Raw genomic sequence first — 21,862 nt, forward strand, 5'->3', positions numbered from 1 at the left:
ATGAGTCCAGAGTCCTCAGCTGTTCCCTCTCTCCATGTCCTCATCTCGGCCTCCATCTCAGGTGCTGATGCTTTTGTGGATAGGGTACCACATTCTGCTCATTCTTCTTGTGGTTAATTTTTATAGTTAGAAAAAAAGTTCTTTATACGAAAAGTCCAGTCTGCTGAGGTAAACTTTTTTCTTGTCCTAACTTGCTGCTGTTTTAGTTGCCTGGGATCCATCTAGAAGGTTTGAAGAGAGCTGATATCCTGGCTAGTCTACCATTATCTGCACCTTCTTCAGCCCACCTGGAAACCTGCTCCTGCCCAGGGCTTGAAACTATTTGTTTATCTCACCTGGGCATGGTGGTCAGGCAATGTGATCTCAGGCAAAAGACTTAAATTAAGCTTCCTAAGTCTCAGAGAACACTTCCCATCCCTACTGCATGGACCTTCTTTTTCATTGCTCACCATTTCCTGTTCCAACTCCCCCTTCCCAAGCTGAATCCACTCCTGAGAAACACCCTCAAGTCCTTGACCTCCCCCACTGCGTCCCCCACTGGCTTCTGATCCTGTTCTCTCCACATCTGTCAGGCGCCAAGTTACCCCTGAAGCTTCTCCATAGAAATGTGGATGAAGTTTGGACTTTGGTCAGAAACTCTGGTGTTAGCAAATACAGCAGTCCTTCTACCTGAGAACAGTTTGGGGAAACAGTCTGCCATGACCGCTGTACCTCCCATCTGTACCACTTATCGCAGCCCTTGGGCCTGGAACATTCTCTGATAGGGGAGGTTGAGGTTTTTCTTTGTTTCCTAGTTTCTTCTTTCCTTTGGACACATGGTAACTTTCTCTGTCCTGGTTATGTGAGGGCATCTTATGGTACCTGACCAACCCCACTTCTATATCTGTTCTGGGCATGGAGAGAACATGGTCCTTCACCTGTGACACAAGAAGGGTGTGTGTAGACCACCTATCCTGTGTTGGCTGTAAGGATCGGCGCCTGCTAGTGAAGCTGATTTTGCTTTGTCTCTTCTCTGTGTGGGTAAAGTATGGCTTCATCCAATGAGTTTGTGTGATTTGTGTCTTTTGTTGGTGACCTCCAGTCCTGACTCAACAAACAGATGGTTCATTCTGGGGCTGTTCAGTCAGAACACGTGACTACCCACTCCCACCAGGTGTTTTGCTTTTGCTTTTGTTAAATGACTCCATCAAAGGCCCTACACACACCACACACACACACACACACACACACACACACACACACACACACACACACACACAACTGATGCCTCTGAGACCTCATTCCTCAGGCATGGGCTAGGGACCCAGACATCAAAGGCCTCTAAGGCCCTCTGCTTCATAATTAACCCTGGCTTAGCCTGTACAGCAAGCAAACTCTCCAGCCACATGAGCAATTCCTCACTCATAACAGACACAGAAATGGAGAGTCAAACTCTAGACACCTGGAGTCAAGGTCCAACTTGTCCATGAATAGGCAAGTTCCCATGTGTGTGCACAGAAGCCTCATATGCTGGAATTCTCTCTGCTCCTCTGCTAGATACAATTGCAGCAAACATGACTGTGGTCCCTCATTCCTGGCACTCTTCGGTCACCTGAAATCATTGGACTGAAGCTAGGGAAAAAGCATCAAACAAAATGAAGTAAATCCAGGTGTGCAGAGCAGGAGTTTGGATGTCTAGGGGGACAGAGAGTATCAAGAAAGGAGCCTTGTGCCGCCTGTCTCCTGCAGACCCAGGAAGCTGTTTTGAGAGGAGGGTGGCCATCGGTGTCATCTTCAATTACGAAGGGAACCAACAGGGCCTTTAAGAATGCTCACTTGGGACAACCTGGGTGTATGAGTTCATTTGTCTACCCACTGCCGACAAGCTCAGCTCTTTGTGTTTATTGACTTATTTTGAGAATTTTATGACAGATCCATACCCAGGAATGCATGAATATTAAAGTGACCTGCTTCCTGTCATGGGGTGATTTCCAGTCTCAAGATCTAGAAACAGTAACATGAAATTCAGAACCATAACCATTAGAAGCCAGGCTGAGGAGATTCTAAATGGGAAAGGAACCAGACTTAACTTGTTTCCCTCACGTCTGCAGTAATACCCAGTGTGATCAAGTTGAGTGTGACTCAGTGATCCTGTAGGACAAAGTAAAACTCTTCCTTAGTGTTTCCAAGACTACAAATCTTCATAGGAACAGATGGCCTCATCTTACTCCTGCAGAGCAGCTGGTGGGTTTGAACTGCCAACCCTGTGGTGGTTATCAGACCAATGCTTATCCCACAGTACCACCAGGGCTCCCTTCTACAAAATTAGTGTTGTTAAGTGCCGTGGAGTTGGATTTAATGCACAACGACCCTGTATAGGCTTTCCAAGGAGAAGCTGGTAGGTTTGAACTGCTGACCTTTTAGGTAGCAGCCCAATGATGATCCTACAGTGCTACACCAGGATTTTGCTTTTACAAAAAAAAACCCATCCCCCAAAGTTCCATCCTTCCAAACTTGCATTATTTTATGGGAAGTCTTTCTCAAATCACTTAAGTCTGTAGAAACACAAATGATTTTTTTTTTTCTTATAAAATGTGCAAAGCAGTAGAAGAGAGAGAACAGAAATACCAAGAATTCTCAAAGGGATTTCAGCCTGAAAGGGGCCGAGGACAGGGACCAACAACAACTACAGACACTAGGAAGCACAGACCTATTATTTCACAAAATGAGCCATGAGGGTGCCAGTGGGAACCAGGAACGTATATGCAAGAGAGTGAGAGAGATTTGATAGAGAGATTTGTTGTTAACTGGCTCTAAGCCAGCCCTCAACTCATGACGAATCCATGAACAAGAAGAATAAAACGTGCTATGTAAAGAAAACAAAAATCCTCACCACTGGACCAATAAACAACATTCTTATCAATGGAGAAAAGATTGAAGTTGTCAGGGACTTCATTCTTCTTGGATCAACTAAAATACTCATGGAAGCAGCAGTCAAGAAATCAAATGACATATTGCATTAGGCAAATCTGCTGCACAAGACCTTTTTAAAGTGTTGAAGAGCAAAGATGACAAACTAAGGTGCGCCTGACCCAAGCCATGGTATTTTCAATAACCTCATATGCATGCGAAAGCTGGACAGTAAATAGGGAAGACTCTAGAAGAATTGACGCATTTGAGTTATGGTGTTGGAGGAGAATATTGAAAGTGCCATGGGCTGCCAAAAGAACCAACAGATCTGTGTATGAAGAAGTGCAGCCAGAGTGCTCCTTGGAGGCCAACATGGCCAAACTTTGTCTCTCATACTTCGGACATATTGTCAGGAGGGACCAGTCACTGGAGAAGGATATCATGTTTGGTAAGGTCAAGGGTCAGAGAAAAACAGGAAGACCCCCAACAAGATGGATTGGCCAAGTGGCATCATTGATGGACTCAAGTGTAGCAACAGTATTGAGGTTGGCCCAGGACCATGCAGTGTTTTGTTCTGCTGTGCATAAGGTAGTTATGAGTGTGTACCTACTCGATGGCACCTAACAACAACAACAACATCTCCATGATCAGTTGCAGAGCAGGTGGGTTTTCATTGGCTGATATTTGGAAGGAGGTAGATTGCAGACCTTTCTTCCTAGCTGGTCTTAGGCTGGAAGTTCCCCTAAAACCTGCTTAGCATTGTAGCTACAGGCACAATTACTAACAAGAGTAATTGTGTATAAGTGCATTGCCTGTGAATTGAACCTGGGTCTGTCTTACCCACATGAAAGGTGAAAATTCTACCACTCCATCACCACTTCCCCATACATACATAGATAGATAATGACAGACCATTCTGAGCTCAGCCTTTTCCTAAATATTCCATCTTTCCCTTCATCCATGGGCAGTAGAAGGGAGAGATAACATGGCCACTGCTCACACAGTGCTGTTAGAAGAACCTCAGGAGAACTGGAGTGGGGTCAAGAACACCTGGGTACAGGAACTTCCTCTAGGTCTCAGGAAGGCAGCTTGGGCTCTTTGGTTGCGATTTTCCATTTGGTGTCCACAAAACATTTCCAAGCTCCCAGTCAGGGGCTGCAAATACCCAAGACCTTTGCAAAACTCTGGCCAGGCCTGGGGCTTGTGTGGGTGGGGCTTTCTGGGTATTGTATTTCAATTCCTGTGAAAGACCTTACTTAGGTTTCAGGATGAGGAGCAGGATTTAACTGCCAACTGTCCCCAATCAACTTCTCTCTTCTTTTTGCTTTCTTAGGAACAGAAGAACAAGTTGTCAGGACTCCTAGAAAGGGAGAGAAGCCATTGTAAACCACTCAGCTGGAAGGCGCTAAAAATATTCCTTCAAATTCTGGATGCATAAACCTGGGACAAATAAAGAGGAAACTCTTTAAAGACTGGGAAAACTTTGGGGGTATTGTTGTTATTAAGTGCCGTCAAGTCGATTCCAATTCATAGTGACCCTGTATAGGGTTTCCGAGAAGCAGCTGGTGAGCTTGAACTGCCGACCTTGCTGTTCAAACTGACTTTGCAGTCCAGCACTTTAACCCATAGCACTATACCGGGACACCTTTGTGGGTATTTACCTCTGGAAACAAACTGACCCACAAACTACAACTGGGGGAGTGGTTGGGAAATGTTTGATTGGGCTAATGGCTGTGCATCAGGACAAATGTGTCCAATTTCTTCTCTTCACAGCTGTCCCCAGATCTCCCAGGCAAGCAGCATCTTTAGACACTTGCCATGCATGTTAGCTTCGCCCATGAAGGTTTTTTATTTTCTGTATCAATTTCATGTCATTCTTTTTTCCTCCATTCCCTTCTATGCCGTTGTTGTTGTTAAGTACTGTCGAGTCAGTTCTGACCCTTAGCCACCCTGTAGAGAGGTTTCGAGGAGTGGCTGGTGAGCTTGAACCACCATGGGATTCACGCTAACTTTGCAGTGGAGTGCATTAACCCACAGCACCAAATCAGCTCATTTATTTAACACTTGGAAAAAATGATTGTGGGCTAGGTGTTGAATGCAAATCCCAAATTGCTGTCTTTCTAATGTTAAAAATTTTTTTCATGAGCTCATACCCTATGTATTCCTGCAAGAGAAAAGGTTTTCTTATCTGGGGAGACATAAACTAACAGAAAAGCAAGAGGCAATGCAAACAAAAGCACTTACCCAGGTGTTATTTTCATGTCAAACATGTCTGTGTTGGAAGAAGTACATCTTTGGAAGCCAGGATGGCTAGACTTCATCTCTCATACTTTTGGACATGTTATCAGGAGGGACCAGTCTCTTGTGAAGGACATTGTTCTTTGTAAAGTGGAGAGTCAATGAAAGGAGGAAGACCCCCAAGGATACAGACTGGCACAGTGGCACCAGCAATGGGCTCAAATGTAATAGTGAGGATGGTGAAGGACTGGGCAGTGTTTCATCCTGTTATGCATAAGGTCACCACGAGTCAGAACCGACTCAATGGCACCTAACTACAACAATAACCTTTCATTAGGACATGATCATTGGGTTTACACCCCCCCTTCCCCCCACCGCATTTGACTAGAGACCTCTCCAGTAAAGAAATAGCTAGGATGAGCAAAAAGCAGACACAAATATCTATGCCACTGGGAGGCTATATTTCCAGTGTTGCTTAAAGATGAAGTCCTCACCCAACTTGTTAGCCCTCCTGGGAAAAGCTGCTTGCTGGTAGGAGCTGTGTTCTTTCACAGTCTGAGAGAACCCAGTGGAATGAATGTACCAGTCAGGGAACACATACAACTTTGTGGAGGGCGTTGCTAACTGGGTTTCCCAATACTCTAGTGCAAAGATCATGAGACCTCAGCACTAAGCGGAATTCATTTCCACCAAGGACCTGCCTCTTCCCAAAAACCAGTTCATTGGGCCTTTCCTACAATCCCCTTTCCCCTTCAATTTCCTCCCTCTCCCTGCTGGGTTTATTCATCAAACTAGACTCAGTAGATTCCAAAAAGAATAGCCTGGGACTTTCTCAGGCCATTAGATAGTGTTGGATCAGCAGAATAAACTAAAGCTTATCATGGTTGAAGAGAATTTCTTCTTTTTATTTTTTTATTGAACTTTTTATTGTGAACTGGGTGAAAGTTTGCAGATCAGATCATCAGTTTTACATTCAACAAATCACACACACTTTGTTTCAGATCATTGATTGCAATCTGTGGAAAAGAACTTCCTGAAAGCCATTCCCAACCCACCATCTTGAATAGGGTACATTTGTCTGGAGAAAACAACTCCTTCCCACTCTTAGAGGCTGTCTTAGGCTGGGTTCTGTAGAAAAGCAAAACCACTGCTGTTGAATGAATTCTGACTCAAGGTCCGCAGTTCAAACCTACCACCTGCTGACGGCACTTAACAACAGCAACATATACTTATCTACTGCTTGGCTAATAATTAGATGGGTTCATAGTCATAGCCTCATATGGATGCGAAAGCTGGACAGTGAATAAAGAGGATCGTAGAAGAATTGATGCCTTTGAGTTGTGGTGTTGGAGGAGAATACTGAGGGTGCCATGGACTGCCAAAAGAACCAGCTCTGTTAGAAGAAGTGCAGCCAGAGTGCTCCTTGGAGGCCAGGATGGCTAAGCTTCGTCTCTCCTACTTTGGACATGTAGTCCGGAGGAAACAATCGTTGGAGAAGGATGTCATGCTGGGTAGGGTGGAGGGTCAGAGAAAAAGAGGAAGACCTCCAACGAGATGGATCGGCCAGGTGGCATCATTGATGGACTCGGGGGTGGCAGCGTTGGTGAGGTTGGCCCAGGATCGAGCATTGTTTCGTTCTGCTGTGCATGGGGTCGCTATGAGTCGGTTCCGACTCGATGGCACCTGACAACAACAACAACAACAACATAGTCTTACATTCGTCCGTTTCTTTCTAACGGGTAAGCGTAGTCTTCCTTCCTTCCTTCCTCCCTCCCTCCCTCCTTCCTTCCTTTCTTTCTTAGTAATTTTGAGTTTTGTTCCACATTTTATCCCACTCTATCCAGGATCTTCAACTGTGATCCCTTTCAGAGTGGTTGGTAATGGTAGCCAGACACCATCTAGTTCTTCTGGTCTCAGAGTCATGGAGACTGATGGTCACAGGTTCCATTAGTTCATTGGACTGATTTCAAGTAAGTTCAATTCTTATCACTCTTCTTCCTTACGCACATGGAGAGACCAATCATTGACCCTTAGATGGCTACTCATGAGTTTTTAAGATCCTAGATGCTATTCACCAAAGTAGGATGTAGAATATTGTCTTTGTGGGCTATGTTATGCCAATTGACCCTGGTGTCCTCTGAGATTATGGTTCTGAGCCCCATTCCCAACAACTCATTGCCTTAAAATGTTTTATAATGTCTTAAGAAGTTTTTGGAGTCTTGGTGTGGCACTATGGGTTAATTTGCCAGACTGCACAGTTGCTTTGAACCTGTTGGCGGTTCAAGCTCACCAGTCACTTCCCAAAAACCCTATAAAGGGTCATTATTGGTTGGAATTGACTTTATTGCACTTCCCAACACCAAAACAAGAACAAGTTTTCATCATTTTGCCCACTCTATGTTCCACCACATTCACAGGTAAGTTTGCAGCAAAGGTAAATATGTACAAATAGCTTTTTCAGGCCCTTATATATTTGTGGGTACACCCCCACTCTTCCTCTACTATTCATGTATCTACCCACAGAACACTGTTGTTTCAAAGTTGTGTATGTAACTGCTTACCACTATCCATCCTCTTTAGCCCTTGCCTACTTCATTGTGTCTTTATTAGTGTACCAACTTCCCTCTCTTTGTCACTCAGTTACTGTGTCTCTACCCTCTATTTATTATCCTTTAATTTCATTTCCCACAAACTTTCTGAAACGCCTTCATGAAGGCTGGCAAGTCCCAAATCTGTGGGTCAGGCATCAGGCTGGAAGCATCTTCACATGGTTGCAGGGGATAATGAACCCAAAATTGGCAGGTCATATGGAATGCTGCTGGCTCATACCCAAGAAACAGAGGTCAGAGGATAATGAGTCAGATGCAGGATAAAAAGAGAGAGTGAAAGTGAGTGAGACTAGCCAGAACGTCTGTATATATTGGATATAGGCCAAACCCTCAAGGAAAATGATTTGACTTTCAGCTGCTTGGCTTTCAACTAATTGACTGCTCACATCATATCATAAAATGGAGGATGATTATGTTACATTACATTATAAAAGAGGAATTTGTTCAATGTTAGTTAAATCACTGGGAATCATAGCCTAGCCAAACTGGCACATAACCATCAGAGGTCAGTTAGCAGGGTAAGAGTGCAGGGGCCAGGGTGGAAGCAGGACTGCTCTCTCCTGCACTGGTAGTAGGTTTTCAGAAGTTGACCATGTTCTCCCATGTCTCACACTTCTAAGTTGCTGAGGATTTCCAGATGTTTATGGAACAAAAGTAATGGAAGTTCAACTCACTGTATATAGATTTTAAGATCCAGATGGTTCACACTTTGTTCCCGACTACCAGGTGGGTTTCTTCTCTGGGGTGGGAACGTGTGGTCACAAGGCAGGCACCCATAAACTCCTCTGGTAGCGTAGTGGTTATGAATCGGGCTGCGAACTGCAAGGTGAGCAGTTTGAAACTATCAGCTGTTCTGAGGGAGAAAGATGAGGCATTCTGCTCCCGTAAAGATTTACAGCCTCAGAAACCCTGTACAGGGTCGATATGGGTCAGAACCGACTCGAAGGCACTTAACAACATGAGTCTTCAAAAGGAACCCTGGTGGTGATATAGGATAAGCACTGGACTGTTAAATGCAGAACTGTATAGTTCAAGCCCACCAGCTGCTTGGGAACCAAGATCTTGGAAACCCTATCCAAGGCCGCTATGAGTCAGAATTGATTCAATGGCAGTGGGTTTGGCTTTTTGGGTCTGTATCTTCATTGATTGACGATGACATGTGTATCACAGGAGAACCCCGTGTTACATAGATTTTTCAATGGCTGAGTTTTTGCATCCTCTGGATGGACTCAAGCCTCTAACATTTTGATTTGTCGTCCAGTGCTCCAGGGGCTTAACCTCTGCACCATCCAGAGACTCCACCCTCCCTAATGGATGTTCTGAAGCCTGGCACTTTAGAGGGCAGGGTAGAAATTTTAGGACAGATGAGAGACTGAGAGCGTCACAGGGACCACAGGGCTTCAAGGTTGCCCACGTCTTAGCTGCTGTTTCTACCCTTTGAGGAGTACTCAGAACCGCCCTCAAACGCCCCTTTGTAACCGTGTGAGGAGAAGGGGCGTTTAGATGAGAACTCGGGCATGTTAGCACAGAGTAGGCGGTACAAGCTGTACTCAAGGGGTTCAGCGAATCCAGGGTTAAAGCCGCCTGTAACGCCGATCACTTCCGGAAGGGGGCGCCGCGCAGTGAGCACACGAGCCCCGCTGTCCGGCTCGTCGGGCCTCCGGTGGCCGGCGCCCCTGACGTCATTGTCCCGCGGTCGCCAAGGCGACAGCCTCACCAGCCCGCGCGTCAGAGCCGCCAGTGTCTTGGCAACAGCCCGATCTCCCGCTCTCCCTCCGCCTCGCGCGAGGCCGCGCGTCGCTCTGGCGTCAAAACGACGTCAATGGGAATGTATCAATCTGGCGGCGGCGGTGGGGTGGGGCCTGGAAGGGGCGGGGCTGGAGGGAGGGGTTGGCGAAAACGGGGCGTGGTGTAGTTAGCGGTGGGGCGTGACCTAGCGGTAGGCGGCCCAGACCGGGGGCGGAGCGATGCATTGCATAGCGGGGCGGGGCCTGGAGGGGGTGGGACTTGTGGGGGTGGAAGCTGGGCAGGCAGACACGGGGTGGAGCCTAAGGGCGGTGGGTGGGGCGGTGGGCGGAGCGGCTGCTCTGCTGCGGGGAGCGAGCGGCGCCGGTCTCAGAGCTGACATGCGGCGGCGGCTCGGGCGGCGGCGGCAATATCAGCGGCGGTGGCACGAGCAGCGGCGGCCCGAGCGGCGCGAGCGGCGTGCGGGCGGCGGAGGCCGCGGGTCGGCCAGTGATTTCAAGCCTGCCGGCTCCGAACTGGTGCCCGGCGGAGTCCGCCCGAGGGCGGTGGAGGTGAGCGACAGGAGTCACCGCGCTCGCGGCGGCGGCGCGGCCGGAGTTGGCCAGTGGTGTGGGGCTCGGCGTGCGCGGCCAGGCTGGGACTCGGTTTCCGACTGCGCTCGGGGTCCCGGTGGCCTAGCAGATTCATACGCGTAGGGTCGCGGGCGGGGACGTGGGTTTCGCCGTCCGCCGGGATCCCCTTTGTTGTGGGGCAGGCGGTGGGTATGGGAGGGGAACCTGCGCGCTTAGCGATCCGGGAACGGGACCGAAGTGGAGCCGACTGCGAACGATGGATATATAGGAGAGGATCTGATCTTCACACCCCTACGAGGGAGTCCGGTAGTTGCGAGTAGCACCGACTTCAGACGGCGGGCAGCGGGTGTGGGAACTATCTATTGGGCTCCGCGCCCAGATAGGGAGTCCAGGAGTTCCGAGTAGAATAACCGCGGGAGCGGGTGTAGGATGCGGTCTTCGCGCCTTGCTAAGGAGACTTGGGGGCCGGAGTGAAACCGGCCACAGACAGAGGGGAGCAGGTGTGGGCGGGGGTCTACGCGCCCTGCGTACCACTACAAAGTCTCCAGTGGATCCGATCGCGGACAGAGGGTTATGAGCGCACCATTGGAGGACGGAGCGGGCTCGGAGTACCTGTGTCTGGGAACGCGGGGCCCCTGGGTGGAGGGTTCGGGTTAGGGATCTGTACGCGAGAGGTCTGCCTGTTGGGAGTTCAGGCTACAAGTAACCCAGTAGCCGAGGCTTCGGGCGCGAGGGTCCTGGCAGAGGAATCCATGTTGGGGGCCAGGTCTGGAAAATCCAGGTCAGGGTATTCGGGGTTCTGGGGTGAGTGTCCAGGCCGGCCGATGTTGAGCGAGACTCTTTTCCACCTGTCCCGCAGGTGCGGCCACCAGAGCCATGGTGATCATGTCGGAGTTCAGTGCGGCGGCTGTGGGCTCAGGCCAGAGCCAGCAGAAGCCCCTCCGAGTGGGCTTTTACGACATCGAGCGAACTCTGGGCAAAGGCAATTTCGCTGTAGTGAAGCTAGCCCGTCACCGAGTCACCAAAACCCAGGTAAGTGGGTGTTGGCGCCCGGACCAGACAGACCTGGGGCGCCCAATAAGGGAGGGAGCTGGAAGTGGGGAATTGAAGGGCCCTAGAGATCCGCTGGGTGCATTCAGTGCCTGTGGAGTTGGTTACATTAATATCCAAAAGCTTCCAGTTTTTGGTTTGGTAAAGAAAAAAAAATTCTTTGTGTTTCTGCATAAATTGTACAAATACTAAGAGGGTGATAAAACGCTATTGATCAAAATCAAGCGTGCTGTGTCCAAGGATCAAAGCCGAAGCGCTGAGAATTGGCCCTACAAACATCAGGTGTTTGTTTAACTGATTATTTTAGTACTGTCATTGGTTACTCTGGTTACCAGCATTTTTATGGCCTAATGAGTAAAGTATTTTAGAAATCAATCTATCAAAAAATGAAATGTGTAAATTAGGTTGAGGGAGGTTTTTGGGTTTTCTTCTTCTTCAGCAAAACACCCTTTTTTCTTTTTCAAAATCTGTAGGTTGCAATAAAAATCATTGATAAAACAAGATTAGACCCAAGCAATTTGGAGAAAATATATCGAGAGGTTCAGATCATGAAGCTTTTGAACCATCCTCATATCATAAAACTTTATCAGGTAAGGGCCCAAGTTTGCCTTTCACTGTTAATTCTGGAAATGAATGGTTTTTTATTTTTGACAAAATAAACTTGCAGTTTCTGAAGACAGCCCTTCTTATGGGGTTGTGTACATGTGCGTGCCTGTGGAGAATCTAGGAATTAACTGTTTAAGCTCAAGAAACAAATTTTTTTTTGTAAAGTGTGCTCATTTAGTTAAAATTATTTTCGTTCTTTTACATCATAATTGATTTTGCATCATTAACATTTCTTTTAGTATTGCAATTTTTACTTTACTTTGAAAACAACCAGTCTATTGCATTGTCACAGGCCCAAATTTAGTGGAAAAGGACAGATTTGAGTAGAATTAGAGACTTCTCCCTTTGCTGATAATTAAGAAACTTTCAAATCAGCAGCTCTTAAACATTTTTATTAGCTGCGCTTTGCATGAGCAAAGCCGTGAGCATTTGTCTTCCCAGTTTCAACTCTTCTGTCAGAAACAGAGAGTTGAAAGTACGTTTACAATGTTAAGAGCAAGGAATTTGTAATTTAATCCATGTTAACAACTACCCATTTGTTGGTGTGTTATGTGACTTTATTTTTGTTCTTGTTTTGAAACTAATAGTATATTTAAGAAATAAATGCTGCTTTAATTAGGCCAATAAAGTAATCCTCCCTCCCCCACTAATAAATGACCACTTTTTAAAAGATGACATCAAGTCTATTTGCGGGAGAAAAAATTCTTTGCAGATACTCAGTCTTTCATTCACTTGTGTGCTTGCTGAAAATTCCTTTCAGTGATTCTCTTGAAGACTGTGAATCTGAGATAAACATGGATGGGTCACGTATGCTTGTATTCCAAATTGCCAAGCTTGTTGTTTTCAAGTGTTGTCGAGTTGGTTCTGACTCATAGTGACCCTGTATAGTGTTTCCAAGGAGTGGCTGGTGGGTTTGAACCACTGACCTTGTGATTAGCAGTCCAGTGCTTATCCTACAGCACCCCACCAGGACCCTAAACTAGGCTAGGGGGAAATGTGGTTGATGTTGTTAGTTGCTGTCAAGTCGATTCCAACTTATGGCACCCCTATGCGTGCAGAGTGAAATTGCTCCATAGGGTTTTTAGGCTGTGACCTTTCAGCAGCTGATTGCTAGGAGTTTCTTCTGAGACACCGCTGGTACTGGTGGTTAGGTGCCGTGGAATCGGTTCCGACCCATAGCGACTCTGTACAGGGTTTCCAAGGCTGTAAATCTTTACGGGAGCAGAAAGCCTCACCTTTCTCCTGCGGAACAGCTGGTAGTTTCAAACTGCTGACCTTAAGGTTTGCAGCCCGATTCATAACCACTACACTACCAGAGGCACCTCTAGGTGAGTTCAAACTGCCAACCTTTTGACTTAACTGTTTGAGCACTTAAATGTTTGTGCCACCTAAGGTTTCCTTGAAAAGCAGGTATAGGAGGGAGAATTCATTGTAGTTGAAAATTATCCCATAGAATGTTCTACTTCATTAAAACAAGTAGAAGCAGGGTTATTGGCTTGCATTTCTCCTGGCAGGACAGTTTATTTGGGGCTTTTTAGTACAAAACTCACTTCACGTGCTCTTGGGGGCTTGCGTTTTATTTTTGTTGTCATTTTTAAGTGGAGCCACCCCATAAGAAGTTTCTTCAGTAGTCCCTGAAATCCCTTGCTAGGAGAGGTGCCTGGCCCTCCAAGCAGGGATTGGCTGAGCTGTTTCTGTTTTGACTTTGCTGAAGACCTGGACCTTAATGTGCCTTCTTTCTTTTTCTTTTCTTCCTGTTCCTCCCCTCTGCCTGTGGAATTAGATCAGTTAGCTAATCAGAGTACATTAGCATGATCGATGTTAGAGGTCTTTCCTGCAGGTGAATTTTCTTCTTGCTGTAGGTGATTCTTTAACCGTTTGGAGACTCTAGAATTCAGGAATGCAGCAAGGATTTTTTATTACTCTAGTTCTGACACTCTTGCTTAATTTTCAGCCAGCTGGCACAGACCCCAGAGCCCTGCTGAGACACTTTGCTCTTCCTTTAGGTTTTTGAAACCTTCAGACATTTGTACTCTTAATTCTGTCTTCTGCGGTGGCAGCAATGGTTTCTTCTTTAATGGAAGAGAAAGATCCACAGAGATGGTCATTCTAGTCATTCCGCCACACACATTCAGGAGTTGGGTCAGTTAAAAATTCAGCGAACCTGCATGGTATTCACTTTTCTTGTTAGATTTATGGCTCAGCTGCTCCCATAAAGTTCACCAGCCACTCCTCAGAAACCCTATACAGGGTCATTATGGGTCAGAATTGACTTGGTGGCACTTACCAACAACAACCAAGTTGTCTTTAAGGAGCCCAGATGACACAGTGGGTTACATGCTGGGCTGCTAACCGCAAAGTTGGCAGTTCCAACCCATCAGATACTTTGAGGGAGAAAGATGAGGCATCCTGCTCCCATAAAGATTTGCAGTCTCAGAAATCCTAAGGAGTTGTTCAATAGGGTTGCTATGAGTTGGAATTGAATCAATGGTTTGGTTCTTTGGGGGTTGGTCTTTATGAGTTCTTTTTAAAGAAATAACTCTATAATCTTTTTCTATAAGAATATATCATCTCTTTCCCCCTCCGAAATATTTTTAAATAACATATACAAAACTACCGAAAACTGAATTTTATCTTTTTTCCTAATTAGTTACAGTTTTGAGCTTCTAAATAAATGTCTTCTAAAAATGTAATCTAAAATTCTTGATCATTAAAGGAATCTTAAGGTATATATTGACATTGGCTACTGCTGTTGACACATGTGGGGGAATTTGCTAGACAAAGGGCAGTCTATTGTCTGTCTTACCTGACCACACCATCCTCTTTCAGCCTCATTTATCATGTCAATAGAAGGAGTGGGAATTGGGTATTTGTTATCTATTATTCAGTTTGCTCTGGCCGTGACTATCAGTTTGAATAATCTGTGATCTGCCAGCCAGGCTTCTAACAAAAAGTCTTAGCAGAAGGCTAGCAACCTGTTTTAGATTTGTCACCTCTGGTGTCCAGAAGAGAAATATAAGCAACCTGTGGTAATATGATGGCATTAAAATGTTCTGATATATTTACTCTTTTAAGAAAAAAGATCTGTCAATATAGGTAAGCTAATAAATTCTGGTATGGCCCTGTGGGATAAGCACTGGACTACTAAAGACAAGGTTGGTGGTTCAAACCCACCAGCCACTCCTCAGAAAACCTATACAGCGTTGCTATGAATAGGAATTGGCTTGATAGCACTTAACAACAACAATGAGAAATTCACCTCTTTTTTTTCCTTCTTCTTAAACTCTTTTCACATAAAACAACAACAGCAAAAAAAAAAAAAACCAGTTGTTATAGAGTGAACTCCAATTTATGGCAATTCTATGTACATCACAGTAGAGCTGTGTCTCCCACAGGATTTCTCTCTTTTCTTCCAAGGTACCTTTGGTTGGACTTGAACCTTCAAATCTTTTGGTTAGCAGTCAATCTTATTAACACTCTTCTTTCTCTATAATCCTATTCCTACCCATAATTGGTTTCTTTATTGCAGATGTTAATTTCTCTTTCCTTTTTAAAATGATGAATGCATGTATCCAGGAGAAGGTAAAATTTAGGTCTTGAGTGGATTACTTACACAATTGGTATGTTCCCTTTTTGTGGTTAAATATTAGGTCTTTCTATTTTTAGGTTATGGAAACCAAGGACATGCTTTACATTGTCACTGAATTTGCAAAAAATGGAGAGATGTTTGGTAAGTCACACTTATTTTTAATAAATGTATGGATGTGCCCAGAATTGCCTGTCTAGGCTTTGGAACCAGATGCCTTAAACTTGTACAACTTTTTGTCATTGTTCCCAAGAGGGTGGGCAGACCTCGGATTTAGGGACATGGCTTTGATCTCATCCCTTCTTAGATTATTTGACCTCTAATGGGCACCTGAGTGAGGAGGAAGCACGGAAGAAGTTCTGGCAGATTCTGTCTGCTGTGGAGTACTGCCACAACCACCACATTGTCCACCGGGACCTGAAGACTGAAAACTTGCTGCTGGACAGCAACATGGACATCAAGCTGGCAGGCAAGGACACACATGGGTGCCCGGGGCTGGATGAGAGCTCTATGGGGTGCTGTGGATGATTTTGGAACTGCAGTCTGCCTTATTCTCAAAACCCCTAACCTGACTCTTTCCCTCTTAGATTTTGGATTCGGAAATTTCTACAAGTCGGGAGAAGCCCTCTCCACATGGTGTGGGAGCCCCCCATATGCTGCCCCAGAGGTCTTTGAAGGGAAGGAGTACGAAGGTCCCCAGCTTGACGTCTGGGTAAGGGCTGCTGCATGGGATGGTGCCACATGGTGTGTGCTTTGGGGTGTCCGCTGATTGCTCACGGTATTGCTTGGTGTCCACAGAGCCTTGGGGTTGTGCTATACGTGCTGGTATGTGGCTCACTGCCCTTTGATGGACCCAACCTGCCCACCCTGCGTCAGCGGGTGCTGGAGGGCCGCTTCCGAATTCCCTTCTTCATGTCCCAAGGTAGGTGGGCAGTAGATCTGTTCCCTCTGTGGTCCAGGATAACCTAGATACTTGTTAGAAGTGGGAGAATTAATTTCCTGCATTACCTGCTCCACTGTCCCTGGTGTGGAGTGGAAGTTATGAATCAGCCTTTGCTCTTATGGGGCGTGGACACAATGCCTGCTGAGAAACCCAACCCCATGAGGCCCTTGATGCCTTAGTTCCAGGGTACACTACCCTCCCTCTGTGGCTACACACTGTTCTTTGGGATCCACTCTCAGGCTGACTCCCCAAGCTTACGCACTCCTTTTGGTCTCACCCACTAACCAGATCTATATGTGAGCTTTTTTCTTAAACAGCTGTTGCATACAGAGTCTTGGCCTACTCTTGTGAAAGTGCTCGGTCACAAAACATGGTGGGAAGGTTCTTTGTCTGGTGGACATTAAGATTACGGTCGTGTCCTGCCAGGGGCCAGGGGCCTTAGCACTCGCTTGGATTACTCTAGCTTGTCTGTTTCCTAGCGGGCAAAGGGAGCTGGCATCTCACAGGGCTATGCGGGTGGTAGCCTGGCCCGCAGCAGGGCTCAGCACACCCTCTGTCCTCTACAGACTGCGAGTCGCTGATTCGCCGCATGCTGGTAGTAGACCCTGCCAAGCGCATCACCGTCGCCCAGATCAAGCAGCACCGGTGGATCCAGGCTGAGCCCACGCTGCTACAGTCCACCTCCCTGGCTTTCGTAGCCCAGGACTACAACTCCAACCTGGGGGACTACAACGAGCAGGTGCTGGGCATCATGCAGATGTTGGGCATTGACCGGCGGAGGACTGTGGAGGTGAGCTGGTAGCGTCACCTGCAGACGGGTTGGCGGGTGGTCAGTGGAGTGTGGTTGATTGATGTCAAGTCCAGCTGCTCCAGTGGTTCCTCAGCCACTAAGAGCACCCACTAAGGGACCTCAGCCACTAAGAGCACCCACTAAGGGACCTGGTCTCACATGGAAGTATAGAAATCCATGCAGGAACACCAAAGCCCTCTGCCTTTTCCAGAACTTCGGACCATAACTTATTCTCCTCTGCATCTTCACACTAACCTCCATTTCTGTCTCACAGTCACTGCAGAATAGCAGCTACAACCACTTTGCTGCCATCTATTACCTCCTCCTCGAGCGTCTGAAGGAGTACCGGAGCTCCCAGCCACCAGCCCGCCCAGGGCCCATCCGGCTGCCCAGACCCCAGAGCTCTGAGCTCAGCAGTTTTGAGGTGAGGAGAGAACCTCCGCCTCTGAGGCCTGTCCCTGCCTCTCTGCCTGGGGCCACCCTTTGTCTTGGTGGTGTGAGCCCTTGCTCAGATGCGCCTGCCTCTTTCTGTCCCCAGGTGTCCCAGGAAGGCCTCACCATTGACCCCCTCCGCTCACCCTTACTGTGCCCGCAGCCCCAGGTCCTGGTGCAGTCTGTCCTGCAGGCTGAGATGGACTGTGACCTCAGCACCTCGCTCCAGGTGAGCCCTGTGATGAGGTGATTCCTGGGAGTGCCCCTCCCCGCAAACACATCCAGGACTCTTGGAGTCCCAGAAATAACTGGTTTGTTTTGCTCTGCTGCAGCCCTTGTTCTTCCCCATGGACGCCAACTGCGATGCAATGTTCCGGCACCGCTCCGTCTCTCCAAGCAGCCTGCTTGACACAGCCATTAGCGAGGAAGCCAGGCAGGGCCAGGGCCTGGAGGAGGAGCTGAAGGTGCAGGAGACCTTGCCCAGTGGCACGGGCCGGCGACATACACTGGCTGAGGTCACTGCCCACTTTTCCCCACACACCCCTCCATGTGAGTGTTCCAGGACTGGCATACTGTTTGTGGAGATAGGGCTGATTGGCAGGGCCTCTGGCTGATTTTCTCACAGTCCAGTTTAAAAGGAAGCTTTCTGGACAGCACCCTTTTCCAATGAGTTTTCCAGGTCTGCCTTGGGTTTTATTCCCTGAGGCTACATGATCATTCACACACTGTATTGCTGTTTGAGTGCAGAAGGCAGCATGGGGCTTAGTTTGTGGTCATCTTGTGGCATTCTAGTGGGTGGAGGGGTGGGTCCTTGGCCTGCACAAATCATCTGCCACCTGCAGCCCCGTGGTAGCCAGAAGCTCCTTGGGCTTCTGTGGTCTCTGGCCACTGGCAGATACCCTTTCCCTCCTGGTCTGTGGTTGAGATGGGAAGGAAGCCGATCCAGTGTTCTCTCGCTCTTCTCTCACGGAGTTGAGGCTCTCAGAGTAGGGTCTGTAGAGCCCCTCGTGATTAGTGTGGCGCCTGAAAATGCTGTGTTTTCCTCCAGGCATCATCATTTCCTCCTCCTGTGCAGCGGCGGTGGGCTCATCTGAAGGAACTAGCTCTGATAGCTGTCTGACCTTCTCAGCAAGCGGCGGTCCCATGGGGCTCAGCAGCCTGGCCGCCCAAGGTCTGGAGGGTACCTGCTCACCTATGCGAGGTGCCACACCATGCCTCGGGGCCCAGTCTGCCACACCAGTGTTGCAGGCACAGGGGGGCCTAGGCCCCACCGTCCCACTCCCTGTCAGCTTCCAGGAAGGACGAAGAGCCTCAGATACCTCACTCACCCAGGGTAAGTGTTCCCCTCCTCTGAAGGGTGTCCCTCTGTTCTTGGTGACAGATGGCATTTCCTGCTGTCTAGCTAAATTGGAGGAGTCCATGGGTGGTGCAAACATGAACAAGCTCGGTTGCTAACTAAAAGGTTGAAGGGCCATCCAGAGGCACTTTAGAAGAAAGGCTTGGTGATCTATTCGAAAAACCGACCACTGAAGACCCTGTGGAGCACAGTTCTATTCTGGCACACATGAGGTTGCCGTGGGTTGGTGTCAATTCAGTGGCAGCTGGTATAGTGTTTGGGGTTTTCTCCAGCTTGGGTGGGGGCTGGGGCAGTACAGGCCAGTCCTGAACTTAATGCGTGAGATCAAACCTCAGGACCTTGGGCTGGTGCCTTTGTCAGCTGGTCCTGAAACTTTGGGACTAGGCACAGCTCCTGACTTGGATAAAGGGAGAGCTTGTGGGGGAGGGTGAACCACTAGCAACAGCAGCCAAACCTGGCTGACCCTGGGGTTTGGAATGCCTGTGCATCCCTGCACTGCTAGTACCCTCCTTCCAGAACTTCCACCCAACTTCATAGCCTGGGGAGGGATGGGTGATTGTGACAGTCACACAGGTGACGGAGAGTGCTGCTTCACTCATAGGAGCGACAGCATGCCCCCGGGCCTCCTCCCCAGCTGTGGAATACCTCATAAGCCAAGGGCTTTCTGTCCTGGAATTGGAGGCAGTGGGCTGTAGACACTTTGATCTCATCTGTCCCCAGGGCTGAAAGCTTTTCGACAGCAGCTGAGGAAGAACGCCAGGACCAAAGGGTTTCTGGGGCTGAACAAGATCAAGGGCCTGGCTCGTCAGGTGTGCCAGTCCTCCTCTGCCAGCCGGCTCCCACGAGGTGGACTGAGCCCCTTCCCACTCCCCACACAGAGCACTGGCCCCTACAGCAGCGGGAACAATGTTCGGGAGAGCCGGAACCTACTTGAAGAAGTGCTCCACCAACAGAGGTATGAGGCCCCGAGCTGACCTTACTTCTTCCCCAGTCTCCCTGACCTTGGTGTGACTTGCACGTTAGGAGTGGTTTTTCTCTTCAGTAACCTGATCTGTTAGCTCCACCTTTTTCCACATAATCAAGTATGCACACATTCCATTCCTATGTTTGGGGGAACATATGAAGCTCAGGGCCTCACTCACCCTCTCTGGGGTAGGAGGAGGCTGGCCATGCCATGGTTTAGCCCCTACATGGGGACTAAGGATGGTCGTGAATCAAAATGTCACGTATGGTTGGCATCCCTATGTTGCTGTAAAAGCAAGATGGAGCGTGGAAATGTTAGAAATTGCTCAGGGGATTAGTCACGCACATCATTGCGTGTTCTGATCGGTTCCAGCCAGCAGTTCCACAAGGGCGAGTTCTTACACACGGGCGGCACGGAAACCCGATCGCATCTGCAAGCAGACTTGGAACTGGCTCACTGGGGTGAGGGGCACAGACAGAGCAGGGAGTGACCTGCCTCTCCTGTCCTGTTCTTCCAGGCTGCTCCAGTTACAGCACCACCCGACCGCCCAGCCCAGCTGCCCACAGGCACCCCCGCTGCCCCAGGCTCCCTACGTCCTTGCCCCGGGTGACAGCACCAGTGTCTCTCCAATCTCCAGCACTCTATTGGTGTCAGGATTCCAGAAGGAGCTGGTGCTGGGACCCAGCCCGCTTCTGCCATCCCACCTGTTCCCAGCCACTGCCTCCCCCATGGCCTCTACGGCACAGCTCCTGGACACCCACCTACACATCAGCTCTGCTGCAGCACCTCTTGTCCCTGCTGCCACCCCGCAGCCCCGCTTCGCTGTGCTGCCCCCCGGTTTCGAGCCCTCAGGGCTGGCGCAGGGGGACTGTGAGATGGACGACCTTACCACTGGCCAGCTGGGCACCTTTGTGCTGGTGCAGTGAGGGCACAGGCCCAGCCCCTGCTGGCGCCAGCCACTCCCGACTCTTCGAAGCAATAATCTCAGAGTATGTGAAGACGGACTCAAAGCCAATAACTTTCTGGAAGCGAAACAAGCAATACGTTAGGTGTTTGAGCTTTTCTGTTAATTTTTCATTTGCTTTCCTTTTTCCTTGCACTGAACAGCTGTGACTGAATAGGAACTGGAAACTTTCAGAAAAAAAATAGTCATCGAGGGGCGTGTTGTTGGGGTGGGTGGATGGGCAGGGTGGGGAAGAAGGGAAGGCTGGGATGGAGGGAGGACTGGGCTCTGCGTGCCCCTCTGTGGATGGGGGTGACTTTAGAGATGGTAATTGTGGGGCTGGAGAGGGGGGTGGGGGGGAGCTCTAGCACAGGCTTAAGGAGGGGCATGGGGGCTGGTGACCTCTGAGGAAATGGTGGCATGAACTGTGTCCAGGGGACAAAAGTGGGTATTGCTGGGTGTGTGTACATGTGCGCACACACGTTACTTAGTATCTTTTCGTTTTGTTGGTTTTTTTTCAAAGTAGTTAACAATCCTCTACTTTTTGAAACATTTATGCTTTAAATTGAAACTGTGAACTTTTTGCTTTATGTACTGGTGTTTTAAAAGGCTCAGATAGACCAGGAGAGAGTTATTGACAAACTCTTGGAATTCTCTCCCCTAAAGTCAGAACCCAGAGTATAGATTTGTTTGTTTTTCTTATTTTTGACAAGAAGTTAATAACCTGCTCATGGATTGGGTTTCCAGAGAAGCCACAGGAATGACAAGAGCCGTGGGGCCCGGGTGCTGCGGGGCTGGGCAAGTAGTGGCTCGGCTCCGTACCGCTTGGCGGGAACCCTCCCCCTCCTTTGAGGAGCCAGAAGAGGAGCGTTCTCTCTGTGCTGCACATTTTATTTCTGCTGCTAATTACGCTCTTATGCATTTCATTATCAGGGTCCAAAATGAACAACAGACTCTGGGGGGAACGTGCAATATCGCGAGGCTATGATTGTACGGACCGAGATGGGGAAGAATTGGGCCAACAGACCCCGCCCTTCTGGGCCAGGACCCGATGGTCCTGATGGGTTGGCTTTTTGTTCAAGGAAAATGAGTTGATGTCTAGGTCAGTGTTTTAAAAGCCTTTTTTCCTTTTTTAAA

General features: G+C 48.4%; 1 protein-coding gene across 1 annotated transcript; it reads left to right on the plus strand.

Moving 5' to 3' along the window:
• The first annotated feature begins 10,930 nt into the window (after positions 1-10,930).
• Positions 10,931-20,708, plus strand: SIK1 (salt-inducible kinase 1). The gene is made up of 13 exons (XM_006870814.1): positions 10,931-11,086; positions 11,578-11,694; positions 15,377-15,440; positions 15,604-15,765; positions 15,884-16,008; positions 16,095-16,218; positions 16,806-17,029; positions 17,304-17,453; positions 17,568-17,690; positions 17,794-18,010; positions 18,510-18,794; positions 19,539-19,773; positions 20,300-20,708. The coding sequence occupies exons 1-13, from the start codon at positions 10,931-10,933 to the stop codon at positions 20,706-20,708; spliced, it is 2,391 nt and encodes a 796-aa protein (XP_006870876.1).
• Positions 20,709-21,862: the final 1,154 nt, after the last annotated feature.

This window comes from Chrysochloris asiatica, unplaced genomic scaffold (assembly GCF_000296735.1).
Source record: "Chrysochloris asiatica unplaced genomic scaffold, ChrAsi1.0 scaffold00154, whole genome shotgun sequence".
In the NCBI taxonomy this organism is placed as follows: Eukaryota; Metazoa; Chordata; class Mammalia; order Afrosoricida; family Chrysochloridae; genus Chrysochloris; species Chrysochloris asiatica.